Source organism: Delphinapterus leucas, chromosome 18 (assembly GCF_059928025.1).
Source record: "Delphinapterus leucas isolate spDelLeu-1000000601 "Yukka" chromosome 18, BTC_Dleu_Yukka2, whole genome shotgun sequence".
Taxonomy (NCBI): Eukaryota; Metazoa; Chordata; class Mammalia; order Artiodactyla; family Monodontidae; genus Delphinapterus; species Delphinapterus leucas.
Window position 1 is genome coordinate 55,584,044 of NC_143146.1, and position 16,589 is coordinate 55,600,632.

Consider the following 16,589-nt stretch of genomic DNA (forward strand, 5'->3'; position numbering starts at 1 on the left):
ACTCCCCTCGCTATCTAAGTCCCTCAGGACCTAGGAATAAGTTAAAAGATCACAGAAACACTTCATGTGATTTAACAGACATTACTGAAAATACAACATGAGTGTATACCAGATTTAGTTTCCACATGCCAATTACTAGAATCTTACTATAACATTGCTTCTTTAATTGTGGATTTCAATATGAGGCCTTTGTCAGAAGAAAAAAAAATTGTTAAACACCAAGGGATAAAAATGTTTCATGGTTTCTTTATTGCTTATATAGTAGCTTAATAACTAAATTGGCAACTTACATTATTTCTTTCAACAATTTAATTACTACGTACTATGCACAAAACAGCTCAGCGACACAGTCATTTATATCATATGCTGGATGAAATTATGAAAGAGTAAGAAGTTGGCCACTTTGGGGAGGAGGGTAGCACTCAAAAGGGTCAAATTGGGCTTCCCTGGTGGCGCAGTGGTTGAGAGTCTGCCTGCCGATGCAGAGGATGGGGGTTCGTGCCCCCGGTCCGGGAGGATCCCACATGCCGCGGAGCAGCTGGGCCTGTGAGCCATGGCCGCTGAGCCTGCGCGTCCGGAGCCTGTGCTCCGCAACGGGAGAGGCCACAACAGTGAGAGGCCCGCGTACGGCAAAAAAAAAGGGTCAAATTAGAGCAACGACAATTAGTACATATTTCATAATATGATTTCCACCCACAATTGCTATAATAAGTTACCTTGTGCAACAAAGACATAATGGAAAAAAACCAAATTAAACGAAATCGAGGAACTCAGAATGGGAGTTAGAATTCAGTTAATTGTATAATTGAAGAAACAGATTTAAGAGACATTCTGGAAGAGGGCTTCCCTGGTGCCACAGTGGTTAAGAATCCGCCTGCCAATATAGGGGACATGGGTTCGATCCCTGGCCCGGGAAGATCCCACATGCCATGGAGCAGCTAAGCTCGTGTGCCACAACTACTGAGCCTGTGCTCTGGAGCCCACGAGCCACAATTACTGAGCCCATGTGCCACAACTACTGAAGCCCACGCGCCTAAAGCCTGTGCTTCACAACAAGAGAAGCCACCACAATGAGAAGCCCGCGCACCACAACGAAGAGTAGCCCCCGCTCACCACAACTAGAGAGAGCCCGCGCACAGCAACAAAGACCCAGCACAGCCAAAAATAAAAAAATAAATTTATTTTTAAAAAAAGATATTCTGGAAGAAATGACAGGATATCACCATAAACACAGCAAGAAAAAAGCTGGAAAATAAAAATGATGGGGAATATAATGGTCTTCAACTAGCTGAATAATTTATTTTGCTCTTTTAAAGGACCTGAAATGAAGTGGCCCCTTGGAGCTGACTCCCATCTTCCCCATCACTCCCAGCCCTTGTTGAGGAGCCTCTGGCACCACTGAGCCTACGTATCAAAGGCAGGTATGACCATCAAGTCACAACACTGTTTTTAGTTACATGCCAGAAATTTCATATCCTAATAAGGATTACCCTTGAAGTTCTTTTCTTAGGAGGTTCTGTATTCATTTCACTGATTCCTCTTGCTCGTTTTATTTGGAATTTTATGTTTTGTTTGGAATGCCTCACATATTTGTATATGTGTAGAGTATCCTTACTTTTCATTCTATGTATATTTTTAGATGAACATTTAAGCCAGTTTCATGATTTTGTACGCCTGCTTTGTTTGTTATGCATTATAGTAGTCTCTGGACACTATTTGCAATATCATATATCTTTGGTTTAAAAAACGGCAGTGGCATTGGTTATGTTTTGTAGATCATAAGTTCCCAAGTGTTCTATCATCTTCTCCATGAGATGCTGGCACCGACTACAGCAGACACACTGTAGCCCCTATGAGGCTAAGTATCACGAGAGTTTTGACCAGAAGGAGCCACCGCACCACCATACTCTTAAAACACATTCACATCTCACCATTTTTAACACCTGTGGGTTTTTTTTTCCCCCGGAATTTTCATGTATGTAAGAATTTCTGTTCCGAAACCCTTCAAAATTATCTAGTACCCCAAGCAAATAATTAGCAGTGGTTAATTGGGTATTTGAATACCTTCTGGCCATGTTCGTCCTTCATCTTTTGCAATATTTTAGTTCCTTTCCTTATAGAACCCATATAAGCCTGTCTTCTGGCCTGTAATGGTATAGGGAAAAAAATCATGGGAAAGGGGCTTCCCTGGTGGCGCAGTGGTTGAGAGTCCGCCTGCCGATGCAGGGGACATGGGTTTGTGCCCCGGTCCGGGAAGATCCCACATGCCGCGGAGCGGCTGGGCCCGTGAGCCATGGCCGCTGGGCCTGCGCGTCCGGAGCCTGTGCTCCGCAACGGGAGAGGCCACAGCAGTGAGAGGCCCGCGTACCGCAAAAAAAAAAAAAAAAAAGAAATCATGGGAAAAAAGCATCACAACAATGTACTGGTCTGCCTATCATGGGTCTGGTTCTAACAAATTAACCTCATGCTAAGCATGTAGTAAGCTCTCCATATACAGTTGCTTACTGAGTGATTTATGCATATGTCTGCAGATGCCCCTTGGGATATACAAAAAGAAGGTGAGTATAAGCACAGTCATCCAGCACATTTTAAAGGATGATCTAAATGTTTGTTTCATTAAGCTTTAAAAATATCCCCTCAGAGATAATCGACATAGTTTATTCTTTCTAATGAGAAGGGTTTGAATCAGAGGAAAGTTAAATATATTTTTCAAGAATATTCCGACTAGCTGTTAAATATCGGAGGCAAGCAATGGTGACACTGACTACAGAAGCACTGGCGTGTCTGCTGCCCATTAAAGCTATCCTTTTAAGCAGCATGTCAGCTGCTGATTGATACCATGTAATCCCAGAGATGCCTTTCTCTCTAGGTCTTTGCGTCCCTAATCTGTACCTGAAGTTCACTTCTCTTCCTGAGAGGGGAAGCAAAGCCTGTTCAGGAGCACAGGAGCCATCATTTCTGGCTGAATTAGGACCTCAAGGGGGAACCTCGGAAGAGCCAGCACACACGGTAAGATGTCCTTCAGTCCCAGTGACCCTCCACGTCGGTGTTCCCCCCATGGGCGCAGAGACCATGTGTGCTGGAATTTATGAGACTTCAAGTATCCTATCTGTTCATGTCACTTTCTCTCCCTCACATTGATTTGTAGCCTGCCCTCTGTAAGGCAGAGAGGCCAGCCTGATAAGCTAATGCGTAGGAAATCCATTGTTCTCATAAAACTACCAGCAGCATCATGGCAGCAGGTGACATATTTCAGGCCTAGTTCTTTGGACTAATAATCCATAAAGTTTATGTAGCCTGATCCCCCCTTTTCTCTTGCCATAATTTTTCTCAAGCACTTCTTAATTCATTCCCCCATTTCTGTCACTATAAAACCCATATTCCATCAAATAATAAGAAGCACTTGCCAGAAACGGAGCGAGGCTCTCTGAACTGTATCAGCTATAGCGCTGCCCATTAGGAAGGTGGAGCTCCAGATGTGTTCAGAAAGCCCACATATATCCAAACCCTGCTACGTTAGACAGGCACACATATCCTAGGACTTTGTTGTATCCATATCCTGAAAACAAGGGGACTGTGATAAGATATAAAGGAGGGGGAGTCATTCTCCAATGACCCCTTCTTTTTATATTAGAGAAGGTTAGTTTTTATCACAAATATCCCATACAAGATCTGAAAGGTGGGAAGGGGGCCGGGGGCACATCTTATATTCAAGGGACTAAAAGGGTGGGAAGGGGGCCAGGGGCACATCTTATATTCAAGGGACTAAAAGGAGGAGTAAGATAGTTAAAGCAGATATGATGACTTTATTGAGGAACCTATTTGTATACCTTTCTTTTAACCACTTTGCTGTTCTTTTATCAAAATATGGGTCCTAGTTTTTGAGTCAGAAAAGAAAATGGTTAGACACATAAAGTGTCAATGAAAAGGCCACAGAAACTAGGAAGTCACATGGCATCTCAACTACAAAGAGTTCAAAGTTACTTGCAGTCCTAATGCTTGCTGTGATCCCTGGGCAGGACAGGAAGTTTCTGTTCAAAAATAGGGGGAAAAAAACTTTTGATCACTATTTTTCTTAGTTCTAAGTCCCAGAAATTTCGATGTCATATTCACATTATTTTTCTATCATAAAATATTGATTTAACATATTAATAATAAATTTTTTGTTATTCAGCTAAAATATACACTTTTAGTCATCCTCCCCCACAAGCTATGCTTATAATATATTAATTCAGTAAGCAATATTTCAGCCTCCTATGCACAAGCACTGTGGTCAGACATGACCCCAGACCTCAAGTGCTTATAGCCTAGTGTGGAAGCCAGACAAAAAGATTAATGAGACTAATGATTATATATATATGTGTGTGTGTGTATATATATATATACACACACATATATCTGCCCCAAGTTCCTGGCATAGAGGTCCTAAAACCTTTGTAATTTCCTAAATGGTAAGAGCTTTAGGAGCATCTCTTGTTCTAATATTTCGTCTCTGACCCCATCCCTGACTCAGGGCTCCTTAAAATCCTCATAATTTCCTAAGTGGTTAGAGCATAATGAGCATCTTTTGTTCTACTGAGGCAGCTCCATGTGGGCTCCTGGATGACTCCTGCACGGGGGCTGGTCACCAGAAAGACTGAGCCATGATTAGAAGTTTGTAATTTTCAGTCTCAAACCCCCATCCTCCAGAGAGGAAAATGGAATTAATAATTGATCATGCCTGCATGAGGAAGCCTCCATAAAAGTCCCAGAGGCATGGGGGTTCAGGGTACCGTCAGGTAGGTGAACATATCCATATACCAGAAGGGTGACCAGACCCCAACTCCACAGGGACAGAAGTTCCTGCACTCGGGACCCTCCCTGACCTCACCCTATGTATCTCTTCATCTGGCTGTTCATCTGTATCCACCCCTTAATAAACTGGTAAACATAAGTAAGTATATAGTAGTATGAGTTCTGTGAGTGGCTCTAGTAAATTAAGTAAACCCCAGGTGCAGGTTGTGGGAACTTGTGATTTGTGGCCAAGTTGGACAGAAGTTGTGGGTACCTCTGGGGACCTACCACTTGCGACTGGCAACTGAAGTGGGGAGCAGTCTCGTGGGACTGAGTCCTTACCCTGTGGAATCTGATGCTATCACCAGGCAGAGAGTGTCAGAACTGAGTTGAATGGTAGGACACCCAGCTGGTGTTGCAGGACTGCTTGGTGGGGAAAACACCACACACACCTGGCCTCAGAAGTGTTGTGTGTGTGTGTGTCAGTGGGGCAGGAGTAAAGGAGACACTCAGGAGAGAAAGGACTGGGGTTTTTTCTAGCTCAGTATGCCAGGAAGTAAGGGGAAAAAAGTAGTCAAAGGTAAATTAGAGGAGAAAAAACTTTTACAAAAAAGAAGAAGATAAATCAAGGAGGCCTAAGATTTGAATAATAAGAATCCCATAAAGAGAAAATGAAGGGAAATAAATCGAAGAAATAACACAAGAAAATCATCTAAAACTAGAGATAAGTTTCCAGACTTAAAATGAATAAAAATGACCGTCCCACTAAGGCACAATATGAAATTACAGAATATCAGAAAAAAGGAGGTATTAAATTACTTCCAGGGGAAGCACAGAAAAGACCTCATGTAAGAACTGAAATTCAGATGGCCTTGGGTTTCTCAGGAACAAATAACTCAAAGTTAGCAATGCCTTCAAAACGCTAAAGGAAAATTATTTGCAATTTGAAATACTTAACAGAAAATTGCAAGCTAGGTGTGAGGGCTGAATAAAGACAGTTTCAGACGTGCAAGGGCTTGAACATACATCTTCTCTTGGCAAGCTACTAAATAATATGCTCCACCTAAACAAAGAAATAAATTTGAAAAATAGAGAACCAGAAATCAGGGAACCCAACACAGAAAAGCAACAAGAGCAACTCCCCAGATGATGTTACAGCAGTGATTCTCATCCTTGGCTGCAGAGTAGAATTACCTGGGGAGCTTTAAAAGCCTAAAGCCCAGGCCACAATACAGCAGGAGCTCAGGGGGTTCTGACCCAGGCATCAGGGAACTTTAAAGCTCCCGCCCCCCCGGTGATTCCAATGTGCAGATGAGGTTGGGAATCATTCCGTGAAAGGATAGTCCCAGAACCACAGCTGTGTAGGAGGCTTAAAAGAACAACCAGCACAGATTAAGTCAGGAGGGAGGAGGAAGAGAGGACGGACATTTCCAGAAGGGAAAGAAACCCGAAATTGACAAGTTCTCTGACAGGCACAAAGTGGAAAATTGTGTGGAAATTTTCATCAAGAGGCACTTTGTAGAACAGTCACAAAAGCTAAAGGAAGGCCATCAGATGTTCAAAGGAAACTAAGAAAATGCAAAAATAAAATGAAATTTTTTCAAAGTTCTGAAAGGAAAAAAATGTAGAGTATAACTGGCTTGGCAGTGAGAAAATATTTTCAGAGTCATAATAAAGCAAAGCCTTGAAATACTGAATGATTATATGGGGAGACCAGGGGAAAGAAATGAATAAGATCTAACACTGATTAATCAAGAGACAGCAATACACACGTTAACAGATATTTAGAGCCAAATAACAAAAGACACAGCTAAGGGAATGTGGCGGGATGAACAGGGGCCCCCAAAGATGTCCGCGTCCCAATCCCTGGAAGTTGTCAATGTTATACTTTATATGGCAAAAGGGACTCTGCAGAAATTGAGGATCTGGAGACCAGGATATGGGCCTGTGTGATCCAGGTGGAACCAATATATAATCACAATGGTCATTATGAGAGGAAGGCGAGAAGGTCAATGTGGAGAGAAGGTGAGGTGAGGATGAAACGTCAAGATTAAAGTGATCCACGTGCCCAGGAGCCAAAGAATGGTAGCAGCCCAGAGACGCTGGAAGAGGCAAGGAACTGATTTCCCCTCGAGCCTCCAGAAGGAACCAGCCCTACTGACACCCTGACCTCAGTCCCTTCATCCTCATGTCTGACTTCTGACCTCCAGAACTACGAGAGAATACATGTGTGTTGTTTTAAGCCACTAAATTGGCAAAAAATCATTACAGCAGCAATGGAAAAGTAATACAAGGAGTTTAAAGAATTGAAATGGAGGTAGGATTGAAGGGATGCAAGGGACGTATGCCTTTCAGTGTTGACTTTTTAAAGGTCACGTGACACATGGGTAAAAAATTAAAGCAAACTGCACTGAGTGTTCAGAATAGTGGAAGTGAGAGGATATGGCCAGACAGGCGGGAATTAGAGAGCAGTGCTCCTCAAACATTAAGGTGCACACAAATCACCCGTGGACCGTGTTAAAATGCAGGCTAGGGCTTCCCTGGTGGCGCAGTGGTTGGGAATCTGCCTGCCAATGCAGGGGACATGGGTTCGAGCCCTGGTCTGGGAAGATCCCACATGCCGCAGAGCAACTAGGCCCGTGAGCCACAACTACTGAGCCTGCGCGTCTGGAGCCTGTGCTCCGCAACAGGAGAGGCCGCGATAGTGAGAGGCCCGCGCACTGCAATGAAGAGTGGCCCCCGCTTGCCACAACTAGAGAAAGCCCTCGCACAGAAACGAAGACCCAACACAGCAAAAATAAATAAAAATTGACTAAAAAAATTTTTGGTGAATTTTTGAAAAAAAAATGCAGGCTGATTCAGGTCTGGAGCTCCCAGGTGATGCTTATACTGCTGGTCCCTGGAGCACACTTGGAGCAGCAGAGACCTAGACTGCAGGACCGCAGAGAGGTGAGTTGTGGGAGGTAGGGGAGAATGGAGGCACAGGAGGACAGAGGGCAGAGAGGGCTTTGTGCTTAAGCTAAGGCATTTTGACTTGATCCCTGAAGATATAGGGAGCCACTGGGCAGTGGAACAACAGGATGAGGTTTTTTTAAAAATTACTAGTCCCTGTAGAAGAGGCAGGAGGAAGCAAACCAGAGACGGGTTGTACATTAATTGTACAACTGGAAACATTCAGTGATCAGGACTGGGGAGGGTATGATGATGCTGGTACTTCTGCTTCCACACCCACCCCCAGTACAGAGAACTATATCCATCCATGTGTGAGTGGACACTGTAAGTTCTTCTTGTCTGAAGTTCTCCTGTGTGACACCCACAGGAATTTTCTTCTTGTCTTTTTCACTGACATCGTCATATGGCATTTATTAAATTCCCATCTGCCATGGCAGCCCCACATTTAAATAAGTGTAAGAAGACCAATTTTCTCAGGAAAGTTGCATTAGATAGTAAAATTTAAATTGTGTTTAAAAACACTTGAGACAGTGCGGCTCCTCAGGCCCCACCTAGATGGAGACCATGCAGTGCTCGCCTTCTGTGCACTGACCACAGTTAAGGCAAACTGCAGGTGTCTTCTTTTAACTTCGCGGAAGTGTCGTGTACATACTTGATTTTCCTAAAGCATTAAGAAATGGTTCTGCAGTGCATCCTCTGAGGACTTCTATGCATATGGATTAGACAGTATGAGAAGAATACGATATGGGTAAAAAGTCAGTTAAATATATTGAACACCCACAAATTATTCATAGTTTGGTGTCAAAACGGGAGCAGCTACTGAATGCTGTTGGTAAGGAGCCAATACTGCTCCATATTTCCTATTAATAGCTCTGAGGATCTTATGACTAAGGCACTAATCAATCCACAGAAAATGCAGCTCTGGGAGAGATTACTAATGCCTTGGAAGACACTATTAAAATTCTAGGATGATCTTGTTAAATTGAAGAAACGAGCCAAAATCAATAGAGCAAGCACACAGGTGTTTCAACCACAGAATTCAAGAAGCCCTCAAACAGAAATCAAGACCATCCTGCCAGCCAAACACCCAGGTGGTAAAGCTAGCCAACCCCTGCTTTCCCTCCCCTCCCCCATCATGAAAAGGCTATCCAGACAGATGTCATGGAGCGTCTCTACACGGGGTTTAATTCTACTACCTACAGCTTCTCAACTCCTTCCTCCAGCGCCCTGCAATGAGGGGAGAGGGATGATGGATTTGATGTGACTTGTGGAGCCCACACTAGTAAATTTGGACTTTGGAACACCGCCTTAGAAGCACGGAAAAAAGAAGAAGCATTTAGAGGTTTGTAGGTAAGAGGAGAATGACTTTTTCCCAAGGAGTGTCCTAATGTCTTCCTGACATTTTAAAATGTGGTCACTAAAGAGAAAAGGCCCTGGGTGGAAAGGAAGATCAGATGTCTCTAACAACCTCTCATTTACCTGCCCATACCCTGAAAAGCTAAGACTTTTTAAAACTTAAACCAATCTTTTCTTTCAACTACAAGGCTTTCCAATGGTCATCCTTAATGACACTACTTCCTTGCCCCCAGTTGGTCAGTCAGTAACCAAGCCCTGCCTCGTTCACCTCCTAAGTGGTTCTCTGACCTGCATTCTCATCTCCATCCTCTCACCCACCACCTTCCTTCAAGTCTTCATCATTGCTTGCCGAGGCTAATATAGAAGCCTCAGAGACCTCTCTATTACTTCAGACCCATCCTTCACCTGGTTACCAGTGATCCAGCGAAAATGCAAATCTGACCTTGAGGCTTTCCTGTTCAAAACTTTTCAGTACCTTCAGTACTGACAGAATGAGGTTCAAGTTTTCCAATGTGGCATATACATGTCTGCAGTGGTGTTCTACCAGAAGCACCATGAGCTTCCTGTGTGGGGCATCTCTGGAACCTCAGTGTCCGGGAGTTGCTGACAGCATCTTGTACCCGGGGTCAGGGATGCTACAAATCCTGCACTACCCAAGACAGCCCACACAATGAACCATCCCAGACTCCCGCAAGTGAGAAACTCTCCTCATGGCTACTGATTTCTTCTCCAGCCTTCTAGCTTGCCCTTCTAGACTGTGGCTACACAAAACTCACCCCTAACACAGCCATGCTTTTTCTGGCCATTATACCTTAATTCTTGCTTCTAATTTCTGACACCTGGAATGACTCTCTTCTGACTCATCTTTTAAGCTTCAGCTTTCCAACTGCTACATGCTCTACACTCACCACTCTGCTTTACACCTGGTTCTCTCCTTCACCTGACTAAGGTCCTTCCAGGCAGAAACTGTACGTGCTTGGTAGACCTTATATAAACATAAAGATTTGAGGGATGGATAGATGGACGGATGACTGGGTGAGACCAAAGGTTTTTCAGAGGCTGATGCTCAGTCCGTAATGTTGGCAACAAGTACAAGCATTGTTTTACAGCTGAGACAATAGTTGAGGTCAAAGTTTCAGCTCAGATCACCTGCCTTTACTTCCAAAATTCTATGCTGTACAGGTCACTCTCTGGCCTTAATCTTCATCCACTTTACAAAGTGCCAGATGGCACCCTGAATGACGTTCCACTTACCCAAGCTGAAGATTGTGGGTCACAAACAGCCACTGGACAGGTACCTCTGTGTGGCGACTGTGTGTCGAGTCTTCTCAAGAACTCAGCAGTTTTGCTAGCACAATCCAAATAGGTGTTAGTGCCTTCATCAAAGTAGAACTATCATTATTTATTGTGCCTTTGGGTACTAGCCTAGACTTTTATTGGGGGATGACTAAAAGTGTCCTAGGTAGAACAAAAGGTGAGTTTGCGGACGCGGTAGAGTAGAAAATCAAAACAAAATGCTATTGCAAGGCTGCATTCATAGTTTGAAAAATGTAAAACTAGGTTTGTGGAATATGAACCTGTGATTTCATTTTTTTCTGCTTCGTGTACTTTGACATGGAGATAAATGTCCTCTCAGATTCCACAGTATGGGGCCCTAATTTCCTATCTGAACATTTAAAGCGTGACACTCAGACTTCACTGTAGGGCTGTGGAATATCCCTCCCCTACAACACCTCACTCCACACCGGTGTCATATTAGGCCCTTCACCCTCCAGGGCTCTCTCTCCTAGTCATCTCACTGCCCTCGTATACTCTCAGCATACACAGAGCTGCTAATCCATAACTCTTAACCATTTATGAGTCATGGACCCTTTGGAATTCTGAAAGCAGAAACAGACCCTCTCCCTACACACACACATACACACACACACACACCCCTTTATACTTGGTTTGTACCTTCCACAGAAGGTAAGAAGTGCTGTCAGTTCTGGTCTGTATTTCTGGCATCTCTTTTTAGCTCTAAGAGACTGTGATAGATGGACCTAGACGAATCCTCTGTCTTAATAAGTTGCTTTTTCCTTAAAAATCCACCCCATCATCCCAGTTCCTCCCCTCATGTATGTCAGGCATGAATATTGGAATTGTTTCCCAGTCCTTACTGTAACAACTGCCCCATTCTGCTTACCAGTGATGAATTTCTGTTCCTTTGTCCTTTCCCCATGTAATTTGTGGGATTTTGATCCCCTTACTCCAGTATTCACAATCAAATAGCTCAGCAAGGCCAGACTTACACTGCACCAGACCCTTGCACCCTGCTCCCCTTCTGCTTCCTTCTTTGTCATCCCTCTGCTTCCCACTAATACTTTAGGCTGATGCTAAGATCCAATTTATCAAGCATTTAGGGCATGGGCATCAAAGGAGACACAAATGGTCTGGTAAAAATAAATGGTATCCAGTGAGGGGGGAGAATCAAAAAAGGAATTAGAAGTTAAAGAGATGCCAACATCACTTCAAATAATTACTTAGGTACAACATGGCACTTGAACAAGGTCAGAAGCTTGAGCTGGGAAAGGAAGAGCTGAAAGTTAAGTGACAAACATAACCCTGAGAAACACAAGGCTTCAGCAGCTGAGACAAGCGGGTTTTCCATTTGTCTAGGATTGCTTATCTTGCCCAGAATAGACAAGGAGACTAATGAAGTCACAGAGGCTGGAAGCTGCCCCATTGTCTGGGGCTTTATGAAGCCATCAGTCAAAAGTGCAAAAAGAAGAGTATTGCCAGAAGTTTAGTTAAGACTTCTGAATATCCTTAGCTGAGAGCAGACCGTGGGAGAAAGCAGTGAAAAAGAAGCACCATGATAATAAGCAAATAAGGAGCTTCAGACCAAGTAGGCTGGCAGCCCTGCATTGTGTTCCAACAGTTGCTTCTTACCTGCCAATGCCAAGCACTAAGCTGGCTGGGTTGCTAACCACCACGCGTGGCCTTTGTGCCAACGATCACTGCCCCACTCATGCCACAATCATAATGACAGGGCCACAGGACTGTCAGAGGCATACAAGTAGGGGCCTGTGAAGAATGGTGGATAACTCCCAAGTGATTAACTATACAAACAAGACAAGTTCCAAGTTACCAGGCTAAATGGCATTTTTCTACTATCAATACTGTAAATTCCACACATTGGCTGAACTGGATTGGAATTCCTGTAGGTAGTTATGGTCGTATTTAATAAAAAAATATATGAACCTCCTTGAGGGGCAAAAGGAGGAAGATCTACTGGATGGGAAATCCAACAAAACTAAGAACCCTGGACTCTAGCACTGAGTCACCTTTTCATGGGGGTTCTTTCTTTGTCACCACTGTGACTCTGCCACCTACTGAGGGGGGTGATCCTCTCCCACTTTATCACTTTGACCCAGGCATAAATACAGGATCCCTTCCTTTATTCTCCATAGAACAACTGAGGATGGACCACCAATAACAGACTGGTTTTGAAGATTTACTTAACTCATCTTCAACTCATGACACTTGTTCTTAGGGTGATGCCTATGGCTTATCCTAAAATGTCTCTTTAGGGTAGCATCACCTGGACATAATTCCATTGTAGCAGAGACTGCTAAATATCCATCAAAATGGAAGTTCTCCTCTTCTAGTCATACAACCTGACTACATTTCCTAGCCTCCCTTACTGCTAAGGCTGGCCATGTGGTTGAGTTTTGACCAATGGAATGAGGAAGTGATACACACCACTTCCAGGATGAACTAATAATAAGTTTCCTACGCATACACCCCCATACATTTTCCTCCTCCTTCTGCTGTCTGGAATAGAGGCAAACCCCAGCACAAAGTTGGAAGTCGTTTGTGTATTGAAGGTGGTAGCACTGCTAACAGTTTTTGGTGCCTGAATATCTGAGTGGAGGGGGTCTCCTCTCAAACCTGTTCACCCATGTCTTACGTGAGAAAAAAAAAATGCTCAAGCAACTGTTTATTTTGAGGTCTGTTGATCACAGCAATTAGCCAACCCTAGTAATACAACACAAATTTATATATACAAGAGAATTATCTCTCAATTTAGGTCATCAGTTCCACAAGTAGTACATAAGAAGAGGCCAAGAAGAGCTGAGGAAGAGTAGAAGAACAGAATTCTCAAGGATTAAGCTAGGCATCTTAGTTATTTCAGAACCTTAGTCAGGGGAGGAGAATGTGGGAAAGGGGAGGAACCCACCCATCCTTAAGCTGTCTTGGTATCAGGTCTAGGAGCTGCCTAGGCCCAGAGTATAAAAACGTGTACTCATTTATCCCAGTAGTTTGAGGACAGGTAGGGGTTTGGAAGGAGAAACTGAGGGTGAGAAAGTCAGGGAAGGAAAGGGATATGGCTGGTTATATTGCAATATGATGGAATATTAATGGAGATTCATCAATCAAAAAGTTTTTGACTTTTTTGAAAGGATAAAATATACGGGAAAGGCCACAGACAGTGAAATGTGTGTCTGTTGGCTCATTTAAATAGGACAGAAATGCAAAGATAATTCCTACAAGGCTTTTAAAAAAATAGTTAGAAAAGACAACTAGGGTTTCTAACGTTCATGGAAGAATCAGTTTACATGAAAAACAAACTTTTGGTTACCAAAGGGGAAGCGGGGAGAGGGATAAATTGGGAGTATGGGATTAACAGATGCACAGTACCATATATAAAATAGATAAACAGCAAGGATTTTAAAAAAGAATACGCTTAAAAACATTCACTTAGATCTGTAGGAGCTTGTGAATCAGGCTCCTGCCACTAATCACACCCCAGGGCTACAAGGTGCTACGCACCTTCCTCTACCTGGTTACCCACCAGGTAACCGCCAACTTTGCACCATGACAAGACACATAAGAACACACTAATAGGGACTTTCCCTGGCGGTCCAGTGGTTAAGACTTTGCCTTCCAATGCAGGGGGTATGGGTTCAATCCTTAGTTGGGGAGCTAAGATCCCACATGCCTTGCGGCCAAAAAATCCAAAACATAAAACAAAAGCAATATTGTAACAAATTCAATAAAGATTTTTTAAAAAAATAGTCCACATCAAAAAAAAAAGAACATACTAATAAAAATGTTAAACTACCGATTTTAAAGCTAGTCATAATTTAAAAGGTACCCTCACTGAAAAAATACCAGTGACAAATATCTCCCTGGTTCTTTATATCTTGCTGGGAGTGAATGGGGCAGTTTTTCCTTCTCTCACCTCCTGTCAGCTGACGCACAAATGCCAATGACTGCATGGTGCAGACGGTGATATAAATGAGTGAAGTGGGCCTAGATGGAGGGAGGGCAACGGGAGCGCGACTCAGTGATATTCACAGTACATACCAGGAACTTACTAACCTAGTATATACTAACCTAGTATAGTGCTTGACACATACCAGGTACATATTGTGGAATAAATGAAAGCACATTTCCTAATGTGAGATATTATCAATACATTTATATTTTTACCAGTGTAATAAATTAAAAAATTGTGTTTCTCTGATTAGTGAAGCTGAATATTTCATTTATTTATATTTCTTCTCTTTTAACTATTTGTTTCAAGCCCTTTACCAATTTTTCTAGAGTTGCCTTTTTCTTATTAATTTGTAAGCCTTCTTTGTGAAATTAAGCCTTTGCCCATTATTTTTGAGGCAAATAGTTTCTCCTAGACTATCACTTACTTGTAACGTAGTTCATTACGTCATCTATCATAGGTTTTTTTCTGTAGTCAAATCTGTATTTTTTTTCTTATGGCTTCCAAGTTGTGTATATAGCGTAGAAAGGAGTTTTACCACAAAATTATAAAAGCATTCTTCATTACATTCTAATTGTGCTGAATTAGTACAATTTGTCAAATTATCTGTCCTTTTGACACTGATTGAACAAATACCTTTATCAATAGCTAAAGTCCTAAATACTAAATTCCCATATACCCATGCCTCTATTTGTAGACTCTCTCCCATTCACTAAGTTTATTTATTACAATGCCAATAACACTTTGTTATTACTACCATACCTATGTTGTATACGATACCTGGTACAAGCTTCTCCCTGTCCCTTCAGTTTTTCAGGTTTGTCTATTTTTTTTTTAATATTTTCTCTTTAAAAATGTTTTATCAAATTTCACAAAAGGTCCTGTTTAATTTATGTATAAATAAGAGTGGAATTATCTTTACAATGTTGATTTTTTTCCCTTCTATAGTAAATAGATGATCTACACTTAATATTTTCATTTTATTTTAGGTATTTTATTTTATGTATAGGTCTATTAGACTTACACTCACCTGTTTTACAGTGTGGATGATTATCGTAAATGAAATTTTTCTTTCAATTATATTTTATAATGAGGTTTTGATGGTGTGTCTGATGGTGCAAAGACAGAAGTGTTTGCATATTGATTTTAGATTCATTCATGATAGTCAAACTATTTGTATGAGTTCTAATAATTTTTTAGTTGATTTCCTTGAGAGGTTTTAGGTGAGCAATCAGAGGCACTTATATCTCTTCCTTTCCAATATTTAAATTCTTTCTTTGTTAGAAATAGAAACTCTCTCTAATTTTCTATCTAAAAATCAGTATCAGTGATAAATAGCAAATGCCCTTCTTATCCTGTTCCAGACTTTACTGAGAAAGTTACCTTCTTCTTCTGTTTTCAAACCAACTGGGCCTATTGTCTTTTTTAGGTGAGATCAAACTACATTTTCCCTTCCATTTAGAGTTTTTATTCTATTCAGGTGTCAAGTCTAATAGCATATATTTTCCTAGGAAATAAATGTGGAAATCTCGGTTAAAAAAAATTAACAGAAGTAGGACATAGTATTTCTCTTCTCGAATTTTGGTTATACTTCCTTTCTTATCCTTGGAGTTCTTCCTTATTCCTTACTCAGACAAGTCAAAAGTTTATCTATTTTACCAGAATTTTCCAAATAAACCTAGTTTTTGGTTTAATTTAGTGATGATAAATTTTTCTATTCAACTTCATCACTTTTTCCCCTTTATTTATTCCTCCCTTCTATTTGTATTTATTTTATGGCTATAATCTTATCTTAGTAAAATGCTTAGTTATTTTATTTCCATTTTTTCTAAAAGCTTTTAAACTTCTGCATCTTCTAAATAATTTTGTAGTCACATCCCATGGATTTTAACATGGAATACTTGAAAATTTATATTCTCTTATTCCAAAGTAATTTGTAATTTCAGTTTTGGTTTCAAAATTTTTTATCCTAATAGTCTCCTCCCAGGGAACCTGAATCTTTAATTTTTTTATTTTTTAATTGAATAATTAACACACAATATTATATTAGTTTCAGGTATAAAACATAGTGAGCTGATATTTTTATACATTATGAAATGATCACTGCATTAAGTCTAGTGTGGTGACAGATGGTAACTTAACAATCCTTTAAAAAGGTAATTAGAAAAAAATTTTTAAGTGGATAGACTTTAAAATTTCTTATTGCTTAATTTCTAATTTTATTACATTTTTCTTAGGAATAGTG

General features: G+C 41.4%; 1 protein-coding gene across 3 annotated transcripts in view; it reads right to left on the reverse strand.

Moving 5' to 3' along the window:
- The window catches only part of EPSTI1 (epithelial stromal interaction 1), a 100,403-nt gene that overhangs the window by 33,666 nt on the left and 50,148 nt on the right, over positions 1-16,589 (reverse strand). For all 3 annotated transcript variants that reach the window (XM_089899510.1, XM_022574911.3, XM_022574912.3), the window contains exon 7: positions 10,336-10,429. In XM_089899510.1, coding sequence (XP_089755636.1) covers positions 10,336-10,429 — 94 coding nt within the window. The remainder of the gene's footprint in view (positions 1-10,335; positions 10,430-16,589) is intronic.